At 50.0% G+C, this 24349-nt stretch overlaps 1 protein-coding gene across 4 annotated transcripts in view; it reads right to left on the minus strand.

Annotated features, from left to right (window-relative positions):
* Positions 1-24349, minus strand: part of FRMD4A (FERM domain containing 4A) — a 319871-nt gene that overhangs the window by 7503 nt on the left and 288019 nt on the right. The window contains exons 15-19 of one of the 4 annotated variants that reach the window (XM_032425609.1): positions 22006-22243; positions 21021-21188; positions 18142-19022; positions 15739-15835; positions 13477-13548 (exon numbers count right to left, since the gene is read on the minus strand). In XM_032425609.1, coding sequence (XP_032281500.1) covers positions 13479-13548; positions 15739-15835; positions 18142-19022; positions 21021-21188; positions 22006-22243 — 1454 coding nt within the window. In that variant the 3' untranslated portion in view covers positions 13477-13478. Of the gene's footprint in view, positions 1-892; positions 13549-15738; positions 15836-18141; positions 19023-21020; positions 21189-22005; positions 22244-24349 lie in introns of those variants that run through there. The other 3 variants (XM_032425608.1, XM_032425610.1, XR_004301957.1) reach the window with 3 other exon arrangements.

Here is a 24349-nt window from a genome sequence, read left to right on the forward strand (position 1 = left end):
GGCTAACTCCCACGTACCCACCCTGACAGAAGTGCCTTTTGCCATGTGCCTGAGGGACTAAGAACGTTTTTCCGGCAGAAGGTAGTTGGATCCACAGGGACATAGGCTGTATTTTGGGAGACAGTCCCTCTTGAACTCCTTGTGGTCCTGGTGGTGCCCTTCCCTCTCCCCCAGGTGGGCCAGTTAGAATCCTCCAACCACAGTCACTGACTGCTTCAAAGAAGGGCAGAGGCCCAAGCAAGGCCAAGCAGCCTTCACCCCAGGAGTATGTGGGAACAGGAAGCAGAGGCAGAGATGAAAGAGAACTAGCCACGTCTGGCTCTATGTGCCCTAAACCACGAGTCAGGCATGATAGTGCAAAACCCATTCATGTATAAAAGATCAGTTGGATCCAAATTGTGTTTCTGGAAGTTGGAATAAATTCAGGTTACCTGCTCAGACGGCTAAAGCATCTGTGGAGAAGACACTTAGGATTTTCATTCACCTAAGTTCCAAATAGCCTTCCCCTCTTTTTTCCTTCTGGTAGGAATGACCTCCCTGAAGTTTGCACTTCAAAGAAATGGCCTACAGGATAGGTCCTGGAGGAGACCAGATAGAGCATTTACGTCTCAAAGACACAGGGAATGAAGGCAAGTTCCTCCCAGAAGGATTTTGTTTCTTTTTTTTTTTTTAATAATAGAATTTTTTTTTTTTTTTTTAAGATTTTATTTATTTATTTGCTAGAGAGAGACACAGCGAGAGAGGGAACACAAGCAGGGGGAGTGGAAGAGGGAGAACAGGCTTCCCGCCGAGCAGGGAGCCCGATGCGGGGCTTGATCCCAGGACCCTGGGATCATGACCTGAGCCGAAGGCAGACGCTTAATGACTGAGCCACCCAGGCACCCCGGATTTTGTTTCTTAAATCTAAATATTTTAAAATATCTGCAAGGCCTTTTGAGGTGAATAGGGGAGGTTTTGGAATTGGTAAAAATAAACAAAAAACTATGGGTAGGCTTTGAATTGCTTCCAGAGCTGTGTGACTGTTGCCGTAAAGACTGAATTTGCAAGACAGGGACACATGTTTTTAGTTCCTCAAGGACTGGGGTTGCAACTTGATTGAGTAAAGGCCAGTAAGATCTTTAAAATTTACTCAGTTGAATTGTTTTCTAACAGTTTGGTGACAGCAGTGGGATCCCAAGGAGACCTCAGATAGCTTCAGGGACAACATGAAACACAGGCAGCCGTACCTGTGAACCCCCTGAGGTCTCTGTCACCATTTCCGAGGGCCATGGGTAAGTTCCTCTCGGTTCTGAGCTCTGCTCTTTTTGCGTTAGGCTCCCCATAGAGTTGGCTTCCCAGTCCAGCATTAACATTGTCTGGACTGACGGGAGGCTCTCACAGAGTCCCTGGCCCTCGCTTAGTCTGCAGTCCCAGGCCAGGGCTTGGCACCTGGCACCTCAGTCCCGAGCCTCCAGTTAGTCCCCAGTGCCCATGTGTTGGGGGTTGCTGGTTCCGTCCATAGTTCTGTGCTGGGAACTGCCGGTGATGTGCACCTGCGGCCTCCTCCTGGCCAGCCCACAGTATCCTCTCTTCGGCTACTACGGGTCTGCTAATGTGCCCGTGAGGTAAAGCAGTAAGAGGTCTGTTGTCAGTGAGAACCTCAGAAGCCAAAGCTGCAAAATTGGTGGGCACAGGTCAAGCACTTAAAAGCCGTTAGAGCGCTTGCCCCCTAACTCGAAGACCCCTGTGCTAGGGTAAGTTGGTTACAGAATGGGTTAGACGGCCACCAGGTCTCCCACTGACCTCAAGAAAACTTCCACACCACGAGGTACACTGTGAAATGTCCCAAGATCCCCAACCAGTGGCACATCCGTATTCATTTGTCTCTACGAGACCGAAGGCTCAGCTGAAGAACAGGCATTCCCAGGTTCCAAAGAACGGAGTGCGCCACCTACCAGCACAGCTCCTTACTTCGCGTCTAAGAACTGTGGTAGTAGAACAAGCTAGAACTACTGTGGCCACTGGGAAGCGATTTCACTCCACAGTGAAACTGGAGCCTCTCAGGCATGTGCCCTCAGAAGACCGGAACCTAAGAGCTGAGAGACTGATGTCCCGTTAAGTGCCTGATCTACAGAGGAATGAGACTTCTCTCCTGAGCTGCGAACACCTGCCCAGGATCTCGCCCCATTCTCAAGCCAGTGAACTGGGACCATGGACACTGCTAGAACACTCGCCCCCTTTCTATGAGACCACCTTCTGCAAAGCACAAGACTCCTGTGTAAGGATAAGGGCTTATGGACAGGCAGGTTTCACACCAGGTCACCTGTCACCCCCCAAGACAATCCCGTGCAATGAGGGACACCTGGTCTTAGACAAGCAGGGCAAGGGCTGTCCCCCAGGAAAAGGAAATACCCCATCAAAGGCACACAGTCAGACCTCTTGGGAAAACTCCAAAAATGGGATCCCAGTCTTGTCAAGGCTCTACGGGTGCCCCCCACCCCCCCAAAACCCCAGGGGTTTTACACTAAAAATAGTTACAGTCTCTTATGCACATGGACCAACAGTACTGAAGACAACCTAGAATCCCAGCGGTCATTACGAGGAATGTTCCAGTTAGACAAGTTCATTCATTTAAGAAGTGCACGTGAATGCAGGGGTTCCTAAACAAACAGAATGGGATACCTATTATAATTGGCACGCAGAAGCCTCCAGAAGGCTTCAAAATTCTGAAACTGCTTCACTGAGAGATTCATTGCAAAAGGGTAATGAAAAGCCCAAGACAGAAGCAGTACCTAAAACAAAAGACCGTCTGACTGCTGGGACTCCTGCCACTCTCCTCTTCTACACCCAAGTGCTCGTGGTATTCGTCCTGTATCTGGATGGTCTTCCACCCGCAAGAGACATGTCTGTCAGAGGAGGGTCCCCATACGGGGCTTGAAGAGTTCCCAGGACTCGGGGGATTCTCTTGTAACTGCCACCAGTTATTCCTGAAACAAACAGCCAAGGGGAAACTAAACCTGGGACACCTTGTCAAGTTCTGGTAATGCAGGAGTTACACTCCGTACTTTAAACCCCACTTGCTCTGGAGCCCACAGATGGGAATCCTGGAAGAACTAGCAAGAATTCTTACCAGAGTCCTCTCTCCCAAATCTCTGTAGCCCACTTGAGAGAGGAAGGTAAAATTTGGCGTCCCTTCCTTTCCAGACCCATGGGTTGCTGAACCTTTCTCTCCCAGCGACAGCTTTTGCCCTCCTGTGTCCTGTGAGCCTGGCTTGGCACCGTCACGTTGGGGCTCCCAGTATATGGCCAGGCAGAGAAGTGGGTTGAACTCCATGTACAGCTGGGGTCCTGTGCTTATTGCCAGTCCTTGGGAAGCGTCTCAGCCTCTGTTTTTGGTCATCTTTGAGTGGCTCTGGCTCTGGGACAGTGGTATTCTTTGTACCCTCTCTGAGGACACCTTTTGTGTCCGTGGTGGTGTTCAGTACTAGCCAGGAATATTTACTGTTTGAGCTCAAGCCTGACAAGAGAGCCGAAAGGATTTTTAAGTAGCTCTATGGTCAGAAGTTGGCCAGATTGGAAGTACAGAGTCCTCATCAGAGCCTGACAGCAACTTTTTGGGGGGCTTTCTCCCCTAAGCCAAAAAGAAACCATGTGCTCAGAGGGAAAGAAAAACATTTTGCAGCCATCTGCAGAAGGATTTACTAGAACAAGCCAGAGACTAAGCTCTAAAATCTGGAACACAGGAATCTTTTGATTTCCATCCTAACTGAAGATCTTGATATAAAGCAGCAAACTGAGGATAATGTAGTGGGATGGGTGGGTCAGCCTGTGACGTCACTCAGGTCGCAACCCAATTTCTTGAGGAATCAAAAACGGGGGGCCCTGTCTTAGAATAAATCACATCTTTATCAGAACAAATACAGCTCTAGTAGCAAAGTCAAATCCCACCTGTCATTTTTACCAATCCCCAAACCTTCCCAATTTGTCCGAAAAGGCTTGATCTGGATTTAAGCAACAAAGCCCTTCTCCGAGGAATGTTGGGAAGGTTCTCCTTGCAGGAACTTGTCTTGTAGGCCATCCCTTTCAAGTGCAAACTTCAGGAAGGTCATTCTTACCAGAAGGAAAAAAAGAAGGGGAAGGCTGTTTGGAATGTAGGCAAATGAAAATCTTAAATGTCTTCTTCCCAGATGCTTTAGGCTCCTGAGCAGGTAACCTGAATTTGTTCCAACTGTCCTTCTGTAAACTAGTCAGTTTTGTATTCTCACCCTGGTTTCATGGCTAAAATTTAAAACGAAAGCTGTAAGATCTCTGTATGTCTGCAGATGGGTGACATTTTCCTACCTCTGGTTGGTACTGCCAAAATTAATTTGTAGAAGTTTTAATTAATTGGCTTAAAAAGAAGCACTTATTAAAATGAGGTATTCTAAAACTGTCACAAATACAGGAGTAAGCCACGTATTTTTCAAGTTCATGTGACCTAGGATGAATCTTCAGTAAATAAAAGCTAGTTCAAGTTTGTGGGTTTAATTAAAATGGGAATGTCTTCAGAGAGACCTATACCTTTTATTCTACCTGCGTTTGCTAGTGATTTGAATTCGTGTTATCTCTGTTACAAAACTTGTTCGCAAGGAAGAGAACTTTAATGTCTTGAGAAGTTTTCATGATTAACATGAACATAACTGCTGCTGATCCCAGAGCACGCATAGTCCTTCCTACGCCTCAGAGGCTGTACCGCCATGTCCCCCTCAATCTCCAGGACTAGTAGAAAGGACTAAAGGCATCATTAAAACTCCATTAGGAAACTTCTCTGCACCTCTAGGATTTCTCTGGACCAAGATGCTGTCACTGGTTGTTTTTGAATCTAAAGTCCTTACCTTTTGAAAAAATAGTAACTGGCAGACCCATGCATTTGCCTCTTTCCCAGTACTCTGACCCTCAGATCGCCCAACAAGACCTATTAAAATATTGCCACTATTTCCAGAAACCTCTCTCACAAATTCAAGAAGCTTATGCTGAACAAGAATATAACCTGACCTCTGACTCCCTTCAGGAGCCACATCCCGGAGAATACTCGTACTGGGAGAGACTCCCTCTTCCCTGAGGTAAAAGGACCTTTCTGGTACTGCTGGCCAGTTCCTGCATAGCTAAGCCTGGAGGCATCTGCCCCTGGATTCATCTGTCCCGACTTCCAGGAGTCACGGGACCTGAAAGGAACAAAGGCAAGAACTCCAGCCGCAGCAGCAGACGGCTAGCCCGAGGTCGGACCAGGCCTCTATCACCGTCCGCCTTTACTGTGAAAATTGTGATGGGCAAAAATGAGTCAGACTCCTCCACCTAAGTGTTTTTTTCCTCCTGTTTGCTCTTTTCTGTTGCTCCTTGACTTGGAAAGAAAGACCGTACCTTCCTCTGCCGAGGGAGACAGCCTCTCAGGCTGCTGGATCTGCCTTCGCAAACTCTGATCTGTCCATGATTTGGGGGACCCCCTGGGCTTTCCTGTGGCCACTTTTCCTTCGTGAACCACGTCCGAGTTCCCTTCGATGTCAGCTGATACAGTTAAAGTCTCGCAGCCAGGCTTTCCCAGGGCCCTTGCCCAGTGCCGCCTCTACCTGACCAGTGAGGTAGCCGTACCTCCGCACCTCAGTACAGGCGTCACCAGGCTCTTACGAGTGTCTGAGTCCCACCTGCCCCCGGCACAACGACCTCTCAGCAGAAGCATGTGCTTTTGCAAGGCATTTAGAACAACTCTTTATTTCAGGCTGGGAGACGGATTTCCTGGATATGCCAAAAACCTAACTGACCCCTGGCTTGAACGAGCAAATGTGACAATGAATCCATGAACAATGCTGCTTTCGCGGGAGTGGTCTGTACCCCGACAGGATTTATCTTTGTCCTGGGTGGTGATCATTCTCCTGGAGCCTACAAGTGCCCGGATTGGCATATAAGCAGGCAGCCGCTCTGGTTCTTCTCTATACCCTAGCTGTCCACAGCCAAACTGAGACACCTTATCGGTCAGCTCCCCTGAATTTACATTATCAGGTTAGAGGAGACCAGGAAGCATTCCTAAGTCAGGAGTTGCTTCCTTTGGCCAATCTCTACTTCCCTGGTTAGGAGGGGGTGCAAATGAGGCTAGGGCCCCAAACTCTGCTTTAACCCATCAAACAACTGCTGACTCTAGTGCTAAGGCCATAGCTAACCCAGCAAAACTCCCTAGATTCTCTGTCTAAAATTGTCCTTGCCAGTAGGCCAGCCCTTGATTCTCTCTTGGCTGCACAGGATGTCTGCACCATAGTCAATCAACATGCAGACTTGGCTTAACACTTCTGGGGAAGTCGAGGTTCAATTACATCAAGTCTGAGAACAAGCCCATTGGTTACAACAAGTCCAGTCTGACCCATCTTGGAATTTTGATTTATTCAGCTGGTTCCCAACAAGACTGGGCTTATTACAATTGGGTCTTTCTATCTTATTTGTCATTTTGTTTTGTGATTTTTTAAGTACTGAGTTACCCATCCAGCCTTTGTGAAAATAACAAACGTGACAGCATTTCAAAGCCTTGGGCAAGCAAATGTCTGACATGTATACCCTGACAAAGTCTCCTTGCCTTGACCCAATATAAGTTGCTGAAGTGTGGCCTTTTGCTTGCTACTATTCCCGAAGCTGTTCTCACCCTGAAGAAGACATGGTAAAGAAAAAAGATCCAAGTATGATAAAAGAAAAAGACACAACGAAGAAACAGCATGGATCATCAAAAGGTGAGGTCCATGCAAAAAACACTTAGCAATATATTGGGTGATTGCTGCCCCTCATGGGGGCTTGATCAAAAAGGGCAAATGCAGAACCAAACCAAAATGGAGTCATTTAATGTCGGACAAAATGGAGACAATCACTGCAGGCTCATAAAGGAAAATGAACCTATCCTTAACACAAATTACAGCTCTTCCCAGAAATCAGCAGAGCACACCAGCCAATCCCCCAAAGCCAATTCTGTTTGGGCCCTTTCTGAACTTCCCTGTCCCCTGCAAATATGCATAGTTTGGTTTTTGGCATTGCTACTTTTCAAATGGGGCCAATGAAATCCACTTTCCAGTTCCCTCCTCTGGGGTACACGACACCTGAGGATGGTTTTCCTGTGCTCCAAGGGACTTGTGCTCCATCTAACAACATCTTGGATCAAGGAAGGAAAAAAAGGGAAAACAATGCCTAAATAACATGATCAGTGATGCTTTCTTGAGCAAGAGTGGGGAATGTGAAAGGATTTCAATCTAAAATGAAACCAGAGGATATGAAGTGAAGAATCTCATGCATGTCCCTTCAGAACAACAGAACTTAAGAACTCAGAGACTGATTTTCCATAAATGCTTGACTTACAGAAGACTGAGACTTATTGCCTAACCAGCGAACATATGCCAAGGATCTCTTCCTGTTCTCCAGCCAATGAATTTGTTTAGTCTCTGGCTAGACTTTTCCCTCTTTGCAAATCCAGCCTGCCCCAAGCCCTCAACGCTCACCTGTAGCTTGCTACAGCCTGCATTTCCCAAAGTGCAGTTCTTCTGCCACTCCCAGATAAACTCCATTTCTGGTCATTTGAGCCTACCTCAGTTGACCTCCTTATTGAGGTTGTTAGCCATTATTGGGAACATTCCAGTTGGATGAGATCATTTAAGTGAACCTGAAAGCAAGGTTTGCCAAATGCAACAAATGGGTTACCCATTTTCATGGGCATGCAGAAGCTTCCAGAAGGTTTCGTGATTCCAAAGTAGCTTTGTTAAAAGAAAGAGTCATTGCAAAAGGAAAATGAAAAGTGACAGAAGAGGTACCTAAAACCAAAGACCGTAACATTGACTTGACTCTTACTACTTCCCTTTATCCTCTCTTACCTCTGAGTATTCATGATCCGCTCATCCTCTTAAGTGCCTTTTCACTCTGCAGAGACTACATACTGTCAACAGAAGTCTGCCCCGTTACTGGCCTCAAAGGTGGGCCCCCGTATGAGCCCTTTGCATAGTTGACGGGACTCTGAGGGGTTTCCTGGTAACCTGTGACCGTATTCCATTAAACAGCCAATGGGAAACTAAAACGGAAATTAATGGAAAGCTTTGCCCAATTCTGGTAGATTCCAGGGCTGTATGCTCTACTTTAAGCCCTGTTGCTTGGGACCCTGCAGGTGAGGGCCTGGGAAGAGTGGCAAAAGCTGGCAAAGGTGGGAATCCTGACCAGAGTCCGTTTCCCTGATTTATTATGACTCGAGTCTTTACAAGAACAGAAGTGCAGCAATTCACATGGAAGTAATTCAAAGCCCACCTAGCATTTTTACCAACCCCCAAACATAACCCCTTCATCTCAAAAGGCTTGTAGTTACTGTAAAATTCTGGCCTCGGGATAACAGAATTCTGTCTTGAAGGAACTTGTGCTCTTTCTCTGTGCCGTAGGGATGTAAGTGTTCTATCTGGTCTTCTCTAGGAACCCAGGTTATTCTTATCAGAAGGGAAAAGGAGCAGGGGGAACAAGTTATTCAGAAACTAGGCAAATGAAAAATCTTGTCTTCATAAATATCAGTGAAAAGTTTAACCCATGTCACCTTAACCTTTTACCAGGAGCACGATTTGGATCCAACTATTCTTTTATAAACTGGTGGGTTTTGCATTATTTCACCTGCCTCATGGCTAAAAATTTAAAACAAAAGCTGTGAGATCTCTGTCTGCATTTGTTCCTATGATTTTATATGTCCATGCATGCATATTACACACGTGTGGTCTTCTCTGCCTCAGGATGGTATTGCCAAAATTAATGTGTCAAGAGCTCAATTTAATTGGCTTAAAGACACACAAGGGCTACACAAATTATGCATACTCTCAGAATAATAGAAACCCAAATGTTTTTCAAGTTCATGTGATCTAGGGTAATCTTAAAGCTAGTTTAAGTTGGTTAGTTTAATTAAAATAGGCATGTCTTTAGAGTTAACAGCATGAAATATAAGGAATTATTTCCTTCCTAGGTTAACTAAAAGCCAAATAAGCTTATTTTCTGTTACAGAATTTGTCACCAAAAAGATAATTTGACAACTGTCTAAATACTCATGTGACTTTGAGTCATCTAAAAATTGTTAACAAGAAAATTAATAGGTATAAGTAGGATAAAAGTTTATAAATGAACTTTTCAACAATCATTATGCTTATGTTAGGTCTACTTAGAAAATAGTTTCCAAAACCTTTTTGTTAACCTTACAGCTATAGTGAGATAAGTTAAAGGATGGACTTTCAGTGGTATCAGATAATTTCCAAATAAAGTACTGAAATTGTTACTTACTGGACACAGATTTATCCACTTCTCACTTCCTTTTACAGAGGATATAAAGATATTCGGGTCTGTTAGTAAACATGTTCTGTGCCATACAGAAAAATTTACTGTGAGGAAGAATATACTTCTAGAAGTCATGAAGTGTCTTTATAGGTTTGCTAATCCATAGACTGTTCGTGTAACGGACAATCCACAGTTGCTTTTTAGTTTTTACTAGGAATTAAGAATTCTTATCAATATATGTAATTAAAATTACTTAGAAATAATAGAAGGAGACTGTGGATAAAAAGTAGGCAAGGGAAATAAAAATGGCTGTTCCAGAATGAGGGAAAAATAGATAAATGGAACAAAATCTGAAAGGATCTAAAAACATTGTAGGTGGTTTGTGGGAAAGGAATCTTGGGAAGGGAATTTGAGGTGTGGTCAAGCTGGTTAAGATGGGAATGGACTTAAGATTTTTAATGAGTTTTAATATCAAAAGCAGACAGGTGCAAAAATAGAATTTGGTTTTGTCTGTTAAAAGGACAAAGTTTTCTTGGACTTTTGGTCTGCCTTTGATAAGCAATTGTGAAGGATTCTCTACCTTTTAAGTCCTCTGCCTGGTCAGCAAAGATTTTGTGTCTTAGCGAAATAATTTACCATGCTTCATGCGGTCTTTTATCAAGTCTTTGGCTGCGTAAGAAAACTCCCATCTTCTCAATATTAAAAGACCCAAGTTTTGTTCACAACTACTATTTGCCTTTGTCACTTTGGTTAGATAGATAATTCTTTCATAATGATCTGTGATCCTGTTTAGTCCTGTGTTCAAACCTGTTGATGCTCTAACAACTTCCCATAACCAGATTCTTAATGGCGTCTTCCTGACCTGAAAGTAACTTTGAGATTTCCCTAGAGTGTCCCTGGAAAATCTCAAAGGATTTGTCTCTCCCCTTATAAAAGATGTTACACTAATTAGATTTATTTGCTATGTTAAATTACATGGGAAGCTTTGTCACATAATAAAACCTTAAGTTATTTGTATAAACCATGTTATTAGTATAAATGGTCTTAAAACTGTATGAAGTTTCTAGAAATCTGATAAGTCCTGGTACAATGTTATTCATAATTTCAGTTATTATCTTTAAATGTTGTATATCACAGAAGTAACCAAATTTCCTTATCAATTTCATTATAATGAACTCTAATCAGATCTAAGCATCTTAAAGTGTTTTGTCATTTACAGCCACTTTTTTGTTTTACTCTGATGATTTTGCAAAACTGGGACTCATGGAAAGGAACCCTACCAAGAACTCTTGACCCCTGACACCGGTGCCAATTTATAAGGTGCTGAACCCTGGGTGCATATTTTATGACTGAGGAAGGCTCCACCTGACATCTGGTCCGGTGCAAAAGCTGGAGACCTCAAAATCAAATTGACGAAGAAGAGAGGTTGTGGACATCAAGGTTGACAGCTTCCTCCCAGGGTGTGGCATAAGAAAGTTTCCATTCCCCCTTCCCTCTCTGACCATCCTTCCCCTAATTCTTACTCCATGAAGGTCTTCATGATCCTTTTGTCCACCTTTTTCCTGGCCCTGGCCTGCAAAGATAATGCCATTGTTCACCCGTCTCAGGCCACTGCAAAGGGAGAGGTAATCTAACCTCCAAAAGACTGTTGGATGTCCCATGATACTCGTGCTCCTGCAGTTTTGTCCATCCCAAACTTCTGCCTGATTGTCAACGCTTCAGTTTCCCTGGGCCAAAGCCAGCCCCTCTCTCCATCATGTCACAGTCCCTGGTTAAGAACCCCAGGCCCAGGGAACTTTGCATCCAGGCTCTGTCCAAAGAAAGGGACACCAGGCAAGGGTGACCAAATAAAACCACAGACCTTCGAGTTGTACTGGCCCCCGTGCTGTCCTCCTCTGAGTCCCAAGCCACAGACTCAAATGGGAATGACCAGGAAGCATTCATGAATCAAAGCTCGTTTCCCTTGGCAGATCCTACGCCTCCCGGACAGGAGTAAGCGCAAGCGAGCCTGCATTTGGGGACCTCTCCTTCACTCTCACAGATGTTGCAGAATCGGCTGCGAGAACACGAGCTGCCTCACAAATTCCTAGGCTCTCTGCCAAAGTTGTTCCGTAATTATCTTTCAGCTGAGGTGGTGCTGTGGCCAACACCACTCGCTGCACTCGGATAGACGCTTCTGGGAAAGTTGAGACTCACCTACACAAGACCACTGCACACGGCAGCTGGCTTAAGAAAGGGACTCCTTCACCGGGGTCTTTCTTGGACATACCTGATTCTAATTGGTTTGGGCCCTGGGGACCATGGCCCCGAAGGACGTTCTAGACATTGGGCGTTCTCCTGCTCTAATAACGACAGCAGTCCCACTGGTGCACGCTTTAAATACATGTTTGCAGCCACTCACCACCCAGCAAAGGATCTCCCTAAGAACAGAACTTCAGAAAAGGAACAAAGAGAATGACCACCGTAAAGAATGAACCTGATCACATGACCTGTGAATACCACACAGAGATTCAGCAAAAACCTGTGGTAACTCCCGAGCGTTACATTTTGATCACATCTCTTGGTGAGGCTGAGAGTCTGATCAAAAGGAGGGAATTGTTAAAAACAAGAAACCAGGCCCAAAATAGAGTCACTGATGCTAAGACCCATGTCACCAAGCTGAGACCTCAACTTAGTGTATCAGTTCTCCCAGAAATGGAGTCTTAAACTAGTCAATCAGGCATCACCTGATCAGCCCAAGTGAGGTCATGTGTCTGATAGACCCCTGCCATTTCCTAAAGGAAAGTGACCTTGCAATAACCAACTGACTTTTTGCCTAGTATAAATCTGTGTTCCTGCTCCCTTCTGCTTATAGAAGTCTCATCTTGTACAGCTCCTTTTATTTAGCAGATGAAATGCTGCCCGATTCATGAGTTGTTGAATAAAACCAATAAAGTCTTTCCGATTTCCTCAGTTGAAGTTTGTTTTTTGAGCACCATCTTCCTCTCAAAGGCCCCTGTTTTCCTAGTCTCCCATCTGCCAACTTGGGAGAATTTCAATAAAAACTCTTCCATGTCTCCTCCTAATTTGTTCAGGACCTTGTCCTACCCTGCTTTTTAGGGGGAAGTCTGGCTCGCTCTCTACAACAAAATGAGGTTCTTTGCTGTTTACCCAACACCCTTACCTGTTGCTGTATCTGTGTTTTTTGCCCTTGGAATGGCCCCTCTCCACGTCCCTAACTGCCCCCCTCACCCCCAACCGCACCCCCAAGCCGTGGAAGCCAGATTCAAGAGGTATCTCCATGAAGCCAAAGTCCTCCCACTCCCCTTGGAATGCTCTGAAGTCTCAGAGTAGTTAACACCTAAGTCCTGCTCTTCCTTCCTCTCCTTGTCTGGCTCCTGTTAGATTTTTCAAGCTGCAGATTTGACCGTGAACTCTTGGAACTCTGGTCTCAAGCATGGATCCTGGAACATAGGGTTCTGTTTTTTGGTTGAATAAGCTTACAACTTTTTATCTGCTTCTGAATGGTATCCTTATCTTTTTTAGTTGACCCTTGAAATACTATTTAAATCTCAACGTTTTGTCTGCCAGATAGATTCTGGTCCCCTGGAAGCAGAACCAGACCAGGTGTTACTGGTTTTTTGCCCACTAGAGCAGTGCTTCGCAAATTTGAACATGCATTTGATTCACCCAGGGACCTCATTAAAATGCAGATTCAAATTCAGTAGGCCCAGGAGTCTAGTTTTCCAACAAGCTCCCAGGTAATAATGATGGACCACATTTTGGAAAGCAGGGCACCTGTCCCTCAGGAATGCTGGATGAAATCATGGGTGCTCTTCAGGGGACAAGGTCAACTCAGTCTGCTTTAGGTGCTTTGAAATGTCAACCTGCAGGATGCTCTTCTCTCCATGGATTAAACCATGGTCACTAAACCAGTATGTACGCAGAGTCTGGAAAGGGCTAAGACATATTCTGAGGTCTTTTCTGGGAAGTAGCATGGGGAATATCTAACATCCAATAGACACACATACATATAAACAGAGCTCCACATGTTTCCAGAAATAAGACATAAAAATAACAGCTTCCACACCATTCGGAAGTTGCCTTCTGGAAATGACGATATGGGCAGGGGGGACACATGCAGCACATCTGAGACCACAAACTCATGAGCAGTGAAAGGGGGGAGGGCTAGGAAAACCAAACATTCCCTTACGGTACCTCTATTCATCAGTGCTTTGGTGAGTTGGAGACTCAGACCCATCCATAATGGGTGAGTTTTCTGTTGCTTCTCTGAACAAAGGAAAGCAGAAGAAGGAAGAGAAGAGAGTTCATGTTAAAGAGAAGAACTGACACAGACATGATTAGTAGCTTATTAATACATTGGAGAGATCAGCTGACTCCACACCCCAGCATTAGTGACAGATAATCCCAGCATGCAGAACTTTCAGCCCCCGGAGTGTGAGTCAAAGACCTCTTTAGTTCTGTGAGGAAGGCAGCTTTGGTACTTTTTACCCATTTCTCATCTGGTCACATTGCGGAGAATAGTTACTGGTTGTTGATGATCATTCACCTCAACCTGATGAAGGTTCACGTCAAGGACCAAAGTTGTTCCCAATTTGTCCTGAATCCTCACCAGCTCTCTGTGGTGAGACCCAGGTTTCAAGGCCAGCTCAAGCACGTAGGCATTTGAGGTTGTGCTCACCCATTTCAGGCCTGCCGTCGGTCATACATTCAGATCAGGGGAGACTGGGCATGACCCAGAAAATGTGGAGGACCCAGAAAGAGAGGCCGCAACCTGAAGTTCTTATTTGGGTGGAAGGGTTGGGCCCCTGGGGGTGCCATCTAGACAGCAGACCTGACACTATTGTTTGAGTTCATCTCGGTGCACGACTGGGGCCCGAGGCCTTGCAGCAGCTCCTGACCACACCAGGTGGCGCTGGCGTGGAGCTGGTATGTGACGGAGGGTCCCAATGACCTGGGGTAAGGACAGAGAGGGGGCAGCTGCTGCCCCAAAGGCCGACCGGGAAGTAGGAGCGGATGCAAGATCCCCGCACTTGGGGCTGTGGGGTTTCCTGATGCAAACGGACGCGGCAGCAGGGGGCACAGCTCAGGGCCGCTCCAACTCGAGCAGGTGTCAGAATCTTGTTCAAACCCAACTGCCCGGCCCCACGCCCGAGCTTCTAATTTGGGAGGTCAGCAGGTCATGGATGGGCCCGGACTCGGCATTTCTCGCAAGATCCCAGGCCACAGGTGCTCAGGCTGCTGGTCTGGGGACAGCACTGTGAGAACCACCAGCCCTGTGGGGAAAGACATGACCCCCGAGGCCAGAGAACGCAGCTTCATTCCGCCGCGTGACCCCGGGCAGGGCACGGATTTCCCCCGGGCTTCATCTGTCAAACCAAAAGATCTGTGTGTTGCCCCTGCGAGGCCGCAGTGAGGGATCTACGGACCCCTCCGCGTCAGGAACGCTCCCAGCCTCTGAGCACACAGCAAGCGCTCAGTGAACAGCAGCTGCCCCCGCTTCCGTCAAATCCTGAGGCCCCATGAAGCCTGCCTTAAAATCACTACAGATAAATGAACCGAAACAAAAACACGGCTGCCAAGCGCAGGAGCAGGAAATGCAGCGGAGCCAGTCCGGGTGCCGCTGTTTCCCGATGACTCCACTCACACACGGCTGTCACACAAGGGGTCCCCGGCTCCTTTACTCCCCCCATCACTGACAGAACGGAACAGCTGGTTGGAGGCGACGTGTGAGGAGCAACAGAAGAGGCAGGAACTGTGAGGACGGCAGCTTACGTGTATCTGCTGGGCTTCGGGAGTCACGACACCCAACTGTCCCCGCCATCAGAGCGCTCGACGCCAACACTGAAAGCTGGGACAGGGCCTGAGTGCCGGTTTCATGACTTTTCCTGTGGGCCACATCTTACGGTTCTCAGGGTCCCCGTCCCCGGTCCCCCATGTTGGTTACCAACAAGCAGCTGGCCAGGACCGAGATGGGCCCGGAGCCTCCTGCCCTTTTGCCTCACAAGCATCCTGGTTCCAGGAGGGGACACCCTGAGGAGCGTGTGAGGCCGGCGCCCAGCGCGAGGTGCTCAGATCCTCTCTCCTCTCTCCTGGCCCAGCAAGTCAGCCTGAGAGAAGCCGAACCCAAATCAAATGCCGCCTGGGACTGTGAGCAAAGAAGTGCAGTCTGCCTTCGGGCCCCTACCTTCCCCATGTTCCTGGGACCAGCGTCGAGAGAGCCGAGACCCCTGGCCCGTCTAAAGGGACAGCCATGGAAAGGAGCCAGGTCAGAGGGAACGGCGTTCGCGAGGCTTCTTCGGGAAGGAAGAGGTTTCCCAGGAACACACCCGCATCCTGTGTTTGCTGATAAACCCTTCTGTCACTAGAATCTTACACCTGTTACTACGTCCTTCCTAACTGACAAGGCAGGCTGAGGATCACTCTAGAGCCTGGAAGAGGTCTGAAAGGGGGACTCACCCAGTCTGCCAGGTTAGGATGTGGTGGGGACTGCTTGGGGGCGTCGCTCCAATTTCACTTGACGGTGTTGAGCTTCTCTGGCTTTGAGGTAAGGCAGCTGCAGAGAAGGGATGCAGAAGAGACAGGGGTCAGACACAGGTCAGGTGAAGGAGCTTCCTTCCAGAGATGCCGGATAGGACCCCGCAGCGGGCTCACAGTGGGGAGATACCTGCCCCTTGCCCCACGTTTGGCCAATTCCATTTTCTCCCCCAAAGCATGCGCTCCATTCTGAGTCAAGCTGACCTGGGGATCCCGGATCCCTGCTATGTACTGGCAAGTGGCCACAGGGATGGTGACAGCCCCCACTGTGGCAGAATCCAAAGCCCCACAGAGCTCGGAGGGAGACCTGGGCGGGCTAGTCAGGGAGAGCCCCTGTCTCTAGACACCAGGGAGAGAGGCCTCCGGGCATCTTCAGATGTGGCCCCAGTGTTAAAACGGTGCAATGAACAGAGAACTTCCAGAAAGGCGCTCAGCACTTGCTCCTTGTTTCAGGCTTGGGACTGACCACTTGAGGACACTTCCAAGGCGCAGGGCTTTTATAGGAAAGCTCATCCAAATCTGGCTACGAGGAGTTTATCGATGTGGGCAGGATTTTTCTAGCTGGGAAAATTCACTAAGGTAAATCCTCCTTGAACGCATCCTCTGCCTTCCTGGGAACGGAATCTTTCTCATCATTAAACCTCAGATACAGCCGCTTAGAATTTGTCGTCGAAAATACGCTTGCCAAGACTTACTAAATTGGTCAGGGAAGCCAATCTACTAGGCGAGCGCTATAGTTTTGACAGAACAGAAACACTCGCGTTCCCGTCAGCTGGCTGCTAACACGGTCACAGAGGCTCGTGTTCTTTACTAATTTTTTTTTTAAGATTTTATTTATTTAGACAGAGAGAGACACAGTGAGAGAGGGAACACAAGCAGGGAGAGTGGGAGAGGGAGAAGCAGGCTTCCCACTGAGCAAGAAGCCCGATGCGGGGCTCGATCCCAGGACCCTGGGGTCATGACCTGAGCTGAAGGCAGATGCTCAACAACTGAGCCACTCAGGCACCCTGAGACTCGTGTTCTTTAAATGGTAATATATGTAATGCATCCATTCGTTCCTTCTCAAAATCTGCCTGGGGGAGTCCAGGGCACATTTCCCTGGGCTTACGTAACAGATGAAGGAGGAACATGGAGAAGGTTCGAGGACCTCAAGTCCATGGTTCTCTCATGACCACCTGAATCACTTCTATTCTTGTCTCTGGAACTTGTCATTTGGTCGAGGGGCCGTAATGAATGAATCAATGGGGACAGAAGGCAGGAGCCAGGAGGTCTGGTGCACCCAGGTTGCTGGCCTGTCCCTCCTCTTTGTTCCACTCGCTCCAGGTCCCAAGAATCCCCTCTGGTTCCCCAAAGGTGAGCCCCCTTTTCTGTCCTTCCCCTGATCTTTACCCTCACCTAACTCTCTCCCGTCACAAGTCGGATCCTGACTCAGAGTTCCTTCTGTTTGCTACTCACTCTCACTTTATTTTTCCGTTTTTAGAAATCAATTTATTATGTCTCAACATCCTCCCCTCTCTTTCCCTATGGTCAGTCTGAGTAGAGCCTCCTGGCCGAGCCGCCCCCCTCTGTGCGTGCTGAGAGCCCTGCCCGGCACCGCTGAGCACTGATGGCCACTGTCACCACTGTTCTTTCCCAGGGAGGGACGGGGAAGGGAGAGTAGCTTCTGAAGCCACCGGTGGTGTGTCCATTCTGGCTCTGCTCAGTGCTCTTAGTACAAGAATAAAAAGTAACCCTTCCATAATTAAATTATCAAGTATTGAAAGTCCTTTACCAAAATTCCTCTGGTCACCTTCCTAACATCACGGAGATGGGGACTCGGGAGCAGTAGGACTTAGCTCTAAGAGCTGACCTCCAGTACTCCACCCGGCCGCTGCCCTGAGCCCCACCCAGGGGACACCACCGAACACCGGGGCCCCAGCGCCCAAGCCCAGAGCCAGCGTCCCTCCGAACGGGGCCACTCGGGTCTGTAACTAGCGTCTCTGGACAAAGGCTGAGAGCCGTCTGCACGGAGCGTCTCTGTCCCTACAAGAAGTGGCTGGACGGAGGGTTTGCGCCCCGACCTCCTCGGAGGCTGAAGTGGGGGCCAGTTAGCCCAGCGCTGCCCGACCCCGTCCGAGGTCTTCGCCCCGGGCGAATCCCGGGCTGGAGCCAAGGGCCTGATGGAGGGGGCCTGCCCGAAGGCCTCCAGTCTCAGCTGTCTGACGCCAAGGTTTCTAGAACTGCCGATACTCTGAGCAAACCTGGAAGCCCCGGAAACGAGCCGCCAGTTCCCACCCCGGCGACGCCTCCCCCCGCCCCCCGGCCCGGTCACTCCCCGCCGCTCACCTGACGTGGCCTTGCACATCTGGGGCATCCTGGTGACCCTGCTGTGCGCCACGAAGGTGCTCTGGGAGGAGGTGCTGTACTGGGAGCCGCTGTCCGAGGAGGTGGAGCTGGTGTGCGACAGGCGGCTGTGCTCCTTGTGCGAGGCCGTGGAGCGCTGGTACCACTGGCGCAGCTCGTCCGAGACGGCGGCGCGGCCCGCGCCCTTGTCGTGGGCGCCCTCGCGGCCCAGCGACGGAGTCCGCAGGATCTGCGAGCGCGACGGCGTCAGGCGGCCCGCGTCGCCCTCGTCGCCGCCGCGCCAGCTCTCCCTGAACAGGCCGCCCGCCGTGTACGAGTTGGAGGTCTTGAACTGCGCCTTGACGCTGTAGTGGCCCTCCTGGTCGCTCTCCAGGCTGCGCACCACCACGGGCGTGGCGCTGCCCTCGATGTACAGCGGGTACTCCTTGATGCGGTACTGCGAGCTCGGCTGGCTCTGGCTGTGCAGGTAGACGCCGTGCGCGCCGCCGCCGCCGTGCGCGCCGCCGCCGCGCGCCGCCAGGTTGGGCATGCTGCCCGAGTTCGCCGCGCCCAGCGCGCCCGCCGCCCGCTGCCGCTGCCGCTGCCGCGCGCGCGCCTTCGACGGCGAGTCCTCGGCCAGCGTGGAGTAGTTGGCATTCATCTGCGCCGGGTAGTAGTGCTCCGAGCTCGAGTGGCTGGTGCAGGAGGAGCAGTCGTCCATGGGGTCGGAGCCGTTGCTGCTACGAGTCCGTGGGGTGTAGAAGTCGGGGCTCCCGGTGTCGTTCTCCGAGCCCAGGAGCTTGCCCTGGGACTCCAAGCTGGAGCTCCGGTGCCTAAAGTGCAGGGCGAGGCTGTGCAGCCGCGTGGGGCTGAGGTCCACCGACCTAAGGGGGGGAGACGGCGGGTGGGTCGGGGGCCCGGGGGGAGGGCGACGGACGGGGGGCGGGGCGGACCCGGGATTGTCATCTGGTCGGAGCCGCCAGCGAACACGCGTCTAGGAGCCCGGGTAGAAGCAGGACTGCCCCGGGAGTCAGGGTGCTCCCTGCTGACGCCACGTGAACACAGGGACCGGAGGGGACCGCAGATGCCTGGAGGCCAGCGGGGCCTCGCCTGCGATGCCTGATTCCGAGCGGGCGTGGGACAGGAGCGGGCACCCACGGAAGGGTGTCCCCTGAAAAAATACGCCAGTAGCCTGGCCTGTTTTTTTTTTTTTTTAAATGGGGGAAAGGGCTTCTCTAGATACGAAGAGAACCAAGAGAATCCCTATTCTAGCATTATGTTAAATCAGATGAAATGCCCACTTTTTGTAGCTCAAAAAACAGTCCAACAGAGGGCACTTCACAGGGTTCAACCAAATACTATTATGAAACCCACAACAATGGATTTCCATTCCCCTGAAACTCTAAAATGGAAGGTTGCTGGACCACGGGGCACTTAAAAATTATCCGTGCAAATACTTACCATGTTACTACCTTGTCTACAATCCCCTCTTTTTTTTTTTGAGTCCACACTATAAACATCCATCTCTGTCGCTGGCGCGGACAATGCTAGGATAGGTGTGACAACCAGGGTGGCCCCACTGGCCAAGTACAGGAAGAGGTGAGTTCCCGTTCTGACGGTCACTCAGGGTAGAATGTGAAGTCCCCAGCGAGGGGCCCTCCAGTACTCGGTCCTCAGTTTCCTCTCTGGTCCCACCCTCTCCATCATTGGCTCTGGCCATACTGGCCTCCTGGGAACGTGCCAAGTGTGGGCCTGCCTCTGGGGCTTGGACCCTGCCGTTCCCTGAGACAGCCTTAGAACTTGCTACCCCATCCACTCAGGTCTCTGCTCAAATGTCACCTTATTAAAGAGAACTTCCCTGTCCCTGATGCTTTTACTTCACACAGAGTCTTTCTTTCCACTGTGTAGGCTCCTGTCCAATTCCTTTTCCTTCTTTGTGCTTATCACCACTTGACATATTTCTTTCTTGTGACTCCCCACTGCTAAAATGTCACTCCACTGAGAGCTGGAGTGTGGTCTGTTTTGTTCACTGCTCTATCCCCTACGGGGGTCCCTGGTACGTAAAGGCACTTGATAAATATTTGTTGCATGAAAGAATGAAGGAGACAATCTTGCCTGGAGGGCTCAATCTTACCCTATATAAATCCATCCTTTGAGCCACAGTCCTGGGCAATCAGTTTTTGATAAAATGGAATGATGGCTTTGGTTTTGCCTCTTTTCAGAAAAAGAAGTTGTGATTCACAGCTTCACTTTTGCCTGTTCTTTTTGCTTTTCAATGAATTTATACCTTGAGGCATTAAAAAGTCCAGGATAAACGGAAACATCAGTCAGAAGCTATGTGAAGGCTACAGAATAGAGATCACCCGCATCTGTGCAAGGCTGTTGTGTGTGCAGCATGCTTCCCTGCTAATCTGGCTAGCCTGTCCTGCCTCCATGTGGATTAGCAAAGCTCCCTCCATGGGGCGCCTGGCTGGCTCAGTCAGCAGGGCACGCGGCTCTTCCTTTCAGGGTTGTGAGTTCGAGCCCCACGTCTGGTGTAGAGATTGCTTAAATAAACAAACTTTAAACAAATCTTAAAAAAAAAAGGAAAGTTCCCTCCATGCCCACTGCCTCCAGAAGCCGGGGAATTCTCCAGGCGACTCCTGGCGCCCACTGGATGGAGCCACTGGGATAAGAACGGGTCTCGTGGCTAACGTGGGCTGCCCGCTGCCTGCTGGGGTTTTCATCCTGCCTCGCTCTAATAAATAGGAACCTGCCTCGCTGGTTCAGGCCTGACCATAGTTCACCAATTCTCTGGGTCAGTTTGGGGCCAGCGATGCCAAGGCTCACAAAGGGAGGTCCGCTCTAGGGAGGGAAGTGGCCTAAAGGCCTGGTACACTCACCTCGTGGAATGAACGTAGTGGGGACTCCGGACCCGGAGGTCTGGGGTGGACGGCATGCTGGACTGTGAGTTCCAGTGGGGCAGGCTGCGGATGGGGCTGTTCTGCAGGGAGCTGCTGCCCCCTCCAGCTTCGGCACAGCTCCCCGTACTGGGAAAGCGCTTGTGGGTGCTGCAAACCAGAGGATACCAGGCTGGTCACTGCCAGACACAACTGTCCCTCTTCCCAGGGGGCGACCCAGCCGCGGACATCAGCCTTGATGTCGGGAAAGCTTGCCCAGGACCGCCCCACCTCTCCCTCGGATTCCTACTGTGGTACTCAGCTGTCCCCCCCCAGAAGTGGGTGGGGGTCCCCATGCCTGATCCCCACGGCAGTGTGAGACAAACACCCTCATCAGCCTTGTTCTGCATAGTCCCTGCCCTCAACCACAGTTTCTGGTTTCCAGCCGACAAATATTTACCTGTCTGGACAGCCACTGGGAGCTTTAAAGGGCGTAATTAAAGGCAACGAGAAAAACAGAGAAACGGACCAAAAATGCCTTCCAAACATGCCTCTGCAATCTCAGCCGAGTAACGAGCTGATAACGCACAGCTAGCAGGGCAGCTGTCTGGCTCCAGAATCTTGGCGGACGACGCTGCAGGGTTCTGAGCCACTCTGGGATTCCTACGAGTGGCCTCTCACTTGCCATGCAGAGTAGTGCTGCCCCCGACTTGCTCGTTGACTCGCGTGTCATTGCACAACATCCTAGCCCTGTGCCGACACGCCCACTGTGAGCCCCAACCCCCTTTCCTTGTGCACGACCGAGCTGCACCTCGACAGGTTCAGCAGCAGAGGGCGCTGTGAGCGCAGCACGGCGGACCGGCCGCCCGGGGGAGGGAGGGCGGGCATCAGCCCGATGCGATCCTGCGACTTGTGGATGCTATTTGGGACAACCTTTGTTTTTTGTTATTTGTTGTTTTTTTTTTGTGGCCTCCCTGACCCGGCTCACCTGGAATGGCCGTGGGAGGAGCGTTTCTTGACCTTCTCGTAAGGCTCATCCAAAGAGGACTCGCTCCACATTTTGGGCTTTATGGGGGACTTGTCATAGTCGTTGCGGTGATAGTGCATCTGCCGGAGTCCCTCCAGGGACTGGGGAGGGGGGGGCCTGTTGTGTGACGGTGGCCGAGGAGGGAGTCCCTTGTGAGGAGACTGTAAGGGGGACAGTGTGCTGGTGACCTGAGAGTCTTCTGCGCAGAGATGGAGAGAGACGAACTGAGCAAGGGCCCCTCCCACCGGCCCAGACAGCCCCGCCCCGCCCCGCCCCGCCCCGCCCACACCCCACCCCTGCCAGGCTCAGTGAGAGCACCCCGCGGCTTCCCCACTTGCCAAGACAGGTCAAACGAGAACAAACCAAACCGACACTTCAAGCGGCACTCAGTGGGGAGAGGAGTCTCACTTTGGATTAGCTACAGACCGCACTCAGTGGGGAGAGGAGTCTCACTTTGGATTAGCTACAGATCGAGGGGAGCCCGAATTCCATTAAAGACCCACAGCGCATGATGGCTTCATACCAAACAGCAGAATGGAGCCCTGATTATACTGCCAAGTTGTCTTTCCGTGGACCCGAAGCGTCTGATTCGCTCCGGAGCAGTTTTAGCTCTGTGAGGGTTCTGTTTTGTTCACTTCTACCACCTCAGTGCCTGGAATGATGGCACACAGCAGGTGCTCAATAAATACTTGTTAGAAGAAATGAAAGTATGCGTGTTGAGTGTCACTATCTGTTGGTGGCTCTGGGTGTCCACCCTCTCTGCTTTCCTCAGATCTCTATTGTCTTTTCATGTGTTCCTGGTGGTTTTCCTCTTGGACCTGCCTTTGGTTCCTCAGGAAGGAGACAGGCCACAGGTATCAACTGAACGGAAGATGACTCCTTGCCTTCAGGGGAGTCACGATCTATCCCACCCCATGTGCTGAGGGGAATTCAGCAGCGGACGGGCAGAGAGGAGGAAGGGAAGAGCCCAGGGCCACGTCCGGCTGGGGTGGTGGCTGGTGAGGAGGAGGAGGGACAGAGGGGGAAGCTCCTGTCAGGGGCTAGTGCAGCTGACCTGCTGTGCCCCCAGAGATGAGCAGGGTGCCCCAGCTCACAGGGGGCCTTCGATTCCAGCTGAGGAACGGGGATTTGGTCTGAAAGCCATTAGAAGACTTAGCAACTTTGTAAGCATGGATGCGTCAGGATGAAAATCCTGTTTGAGAGCCAGTCAGCTGTCCGGGTTCAAAACGGGCAAGGCCGGGAGAGGGCCGAGGCAGGGGTTAAGGGAGAGGGAGATATCCAGTGTGTCCACCCCTCAAATCAGTGAAGGCAAGAGCCCCTAGAAGGGGCCAGCCTGCAGTGGGAGTGGGGGTCCAGGTGAGGCAGTAATGCCCCTCAGGTTGCCTGGGGCTCCGGAGACTAATCGCCAATGAGGCATCCACATAAGCTAACAACAACAGGCTCCTTCCTCCCCAACTTTTCTCTCACAACGGAATCTCAACAACTGTCCGTGTTCCCTCTTTTGGAGAGACTGCAGTCCACAGAGGCCAGAACCAGGGCTGGATCTCCCATGCTCACAACGTCTCCCTGCTCACCTGCAGCCTGGCCTCATCCCCACCCGTGTAACGAAGCAGATAATAAAAATATTACAACCTGACTGCTAAGAGCAGGGCCAAGACCTCCGGGTAAATAACCTGCTAGCCTCTCCCCACATCAATAGCACTATTATTAGGCTCGCAATGATCATCATGACTCTGCACTGGGTAGACTGTTTTATATTTTCTGTCTGAATAGCCTCTTAGCACTGCCCACATGAGGTTTCCCTAAAGTGCAAAAAAAATTAACTGCCGCTTAATATATTTCCGTATCATTAATGTCCTGGCCTTCCAAGTTTTGGCTTAAACCCACAGAACATTCTCAGAGATGGTCCCGTGCCTGGAATTCGTGTGTGTGTGTGTGTGTGTGTGTGTGTGTGTGTGTGTTGGGGGGTAGGTATGAGGGACTGGTTCTAAGAACTCCCCAAGAAAATATCCTGATAACCGCTGGGTTTTCAGAGGTTAATGGAAAATAGCAAGACAGTTTCAAGGCCTGACCAGCAATCTAAAGGGACATCTTCCCTTTCGTCTTCACGATTTCTCAGGATGATGTGGAGGGCTGGTTTTCTTCCTGCCACCCCCAGGCTTTCCTAGTAGGCTTCCATCTTTGATTTGTGATCCAACCAAAGTCCACGTCTTTGCTCCAGAAATGATGAATACTCAAAAGGCAACTGCACCCAGTGTTTAGATACAAATGTGGTTTTAGCAACTACAACACAGAACACCATTCA

The sequence above is a fragment of the Phoca vitulina genome, unplaced genomic scaffold, assembly GCF_004348235.1.
Source record: "Phoca vitulina isolate PV1807 unplaced genomic scaffold, GSC_HSeal_1.0 scaffold33, whole genome shotgun sequence".
In the NCBI taxonomy this organism is placed as follows: domain Eukaryota; kingdom Metazoa; phylum Chordata; class Mammalia; order Carnivora; family Phocidae; genus Phoca; species Phoca vitulina.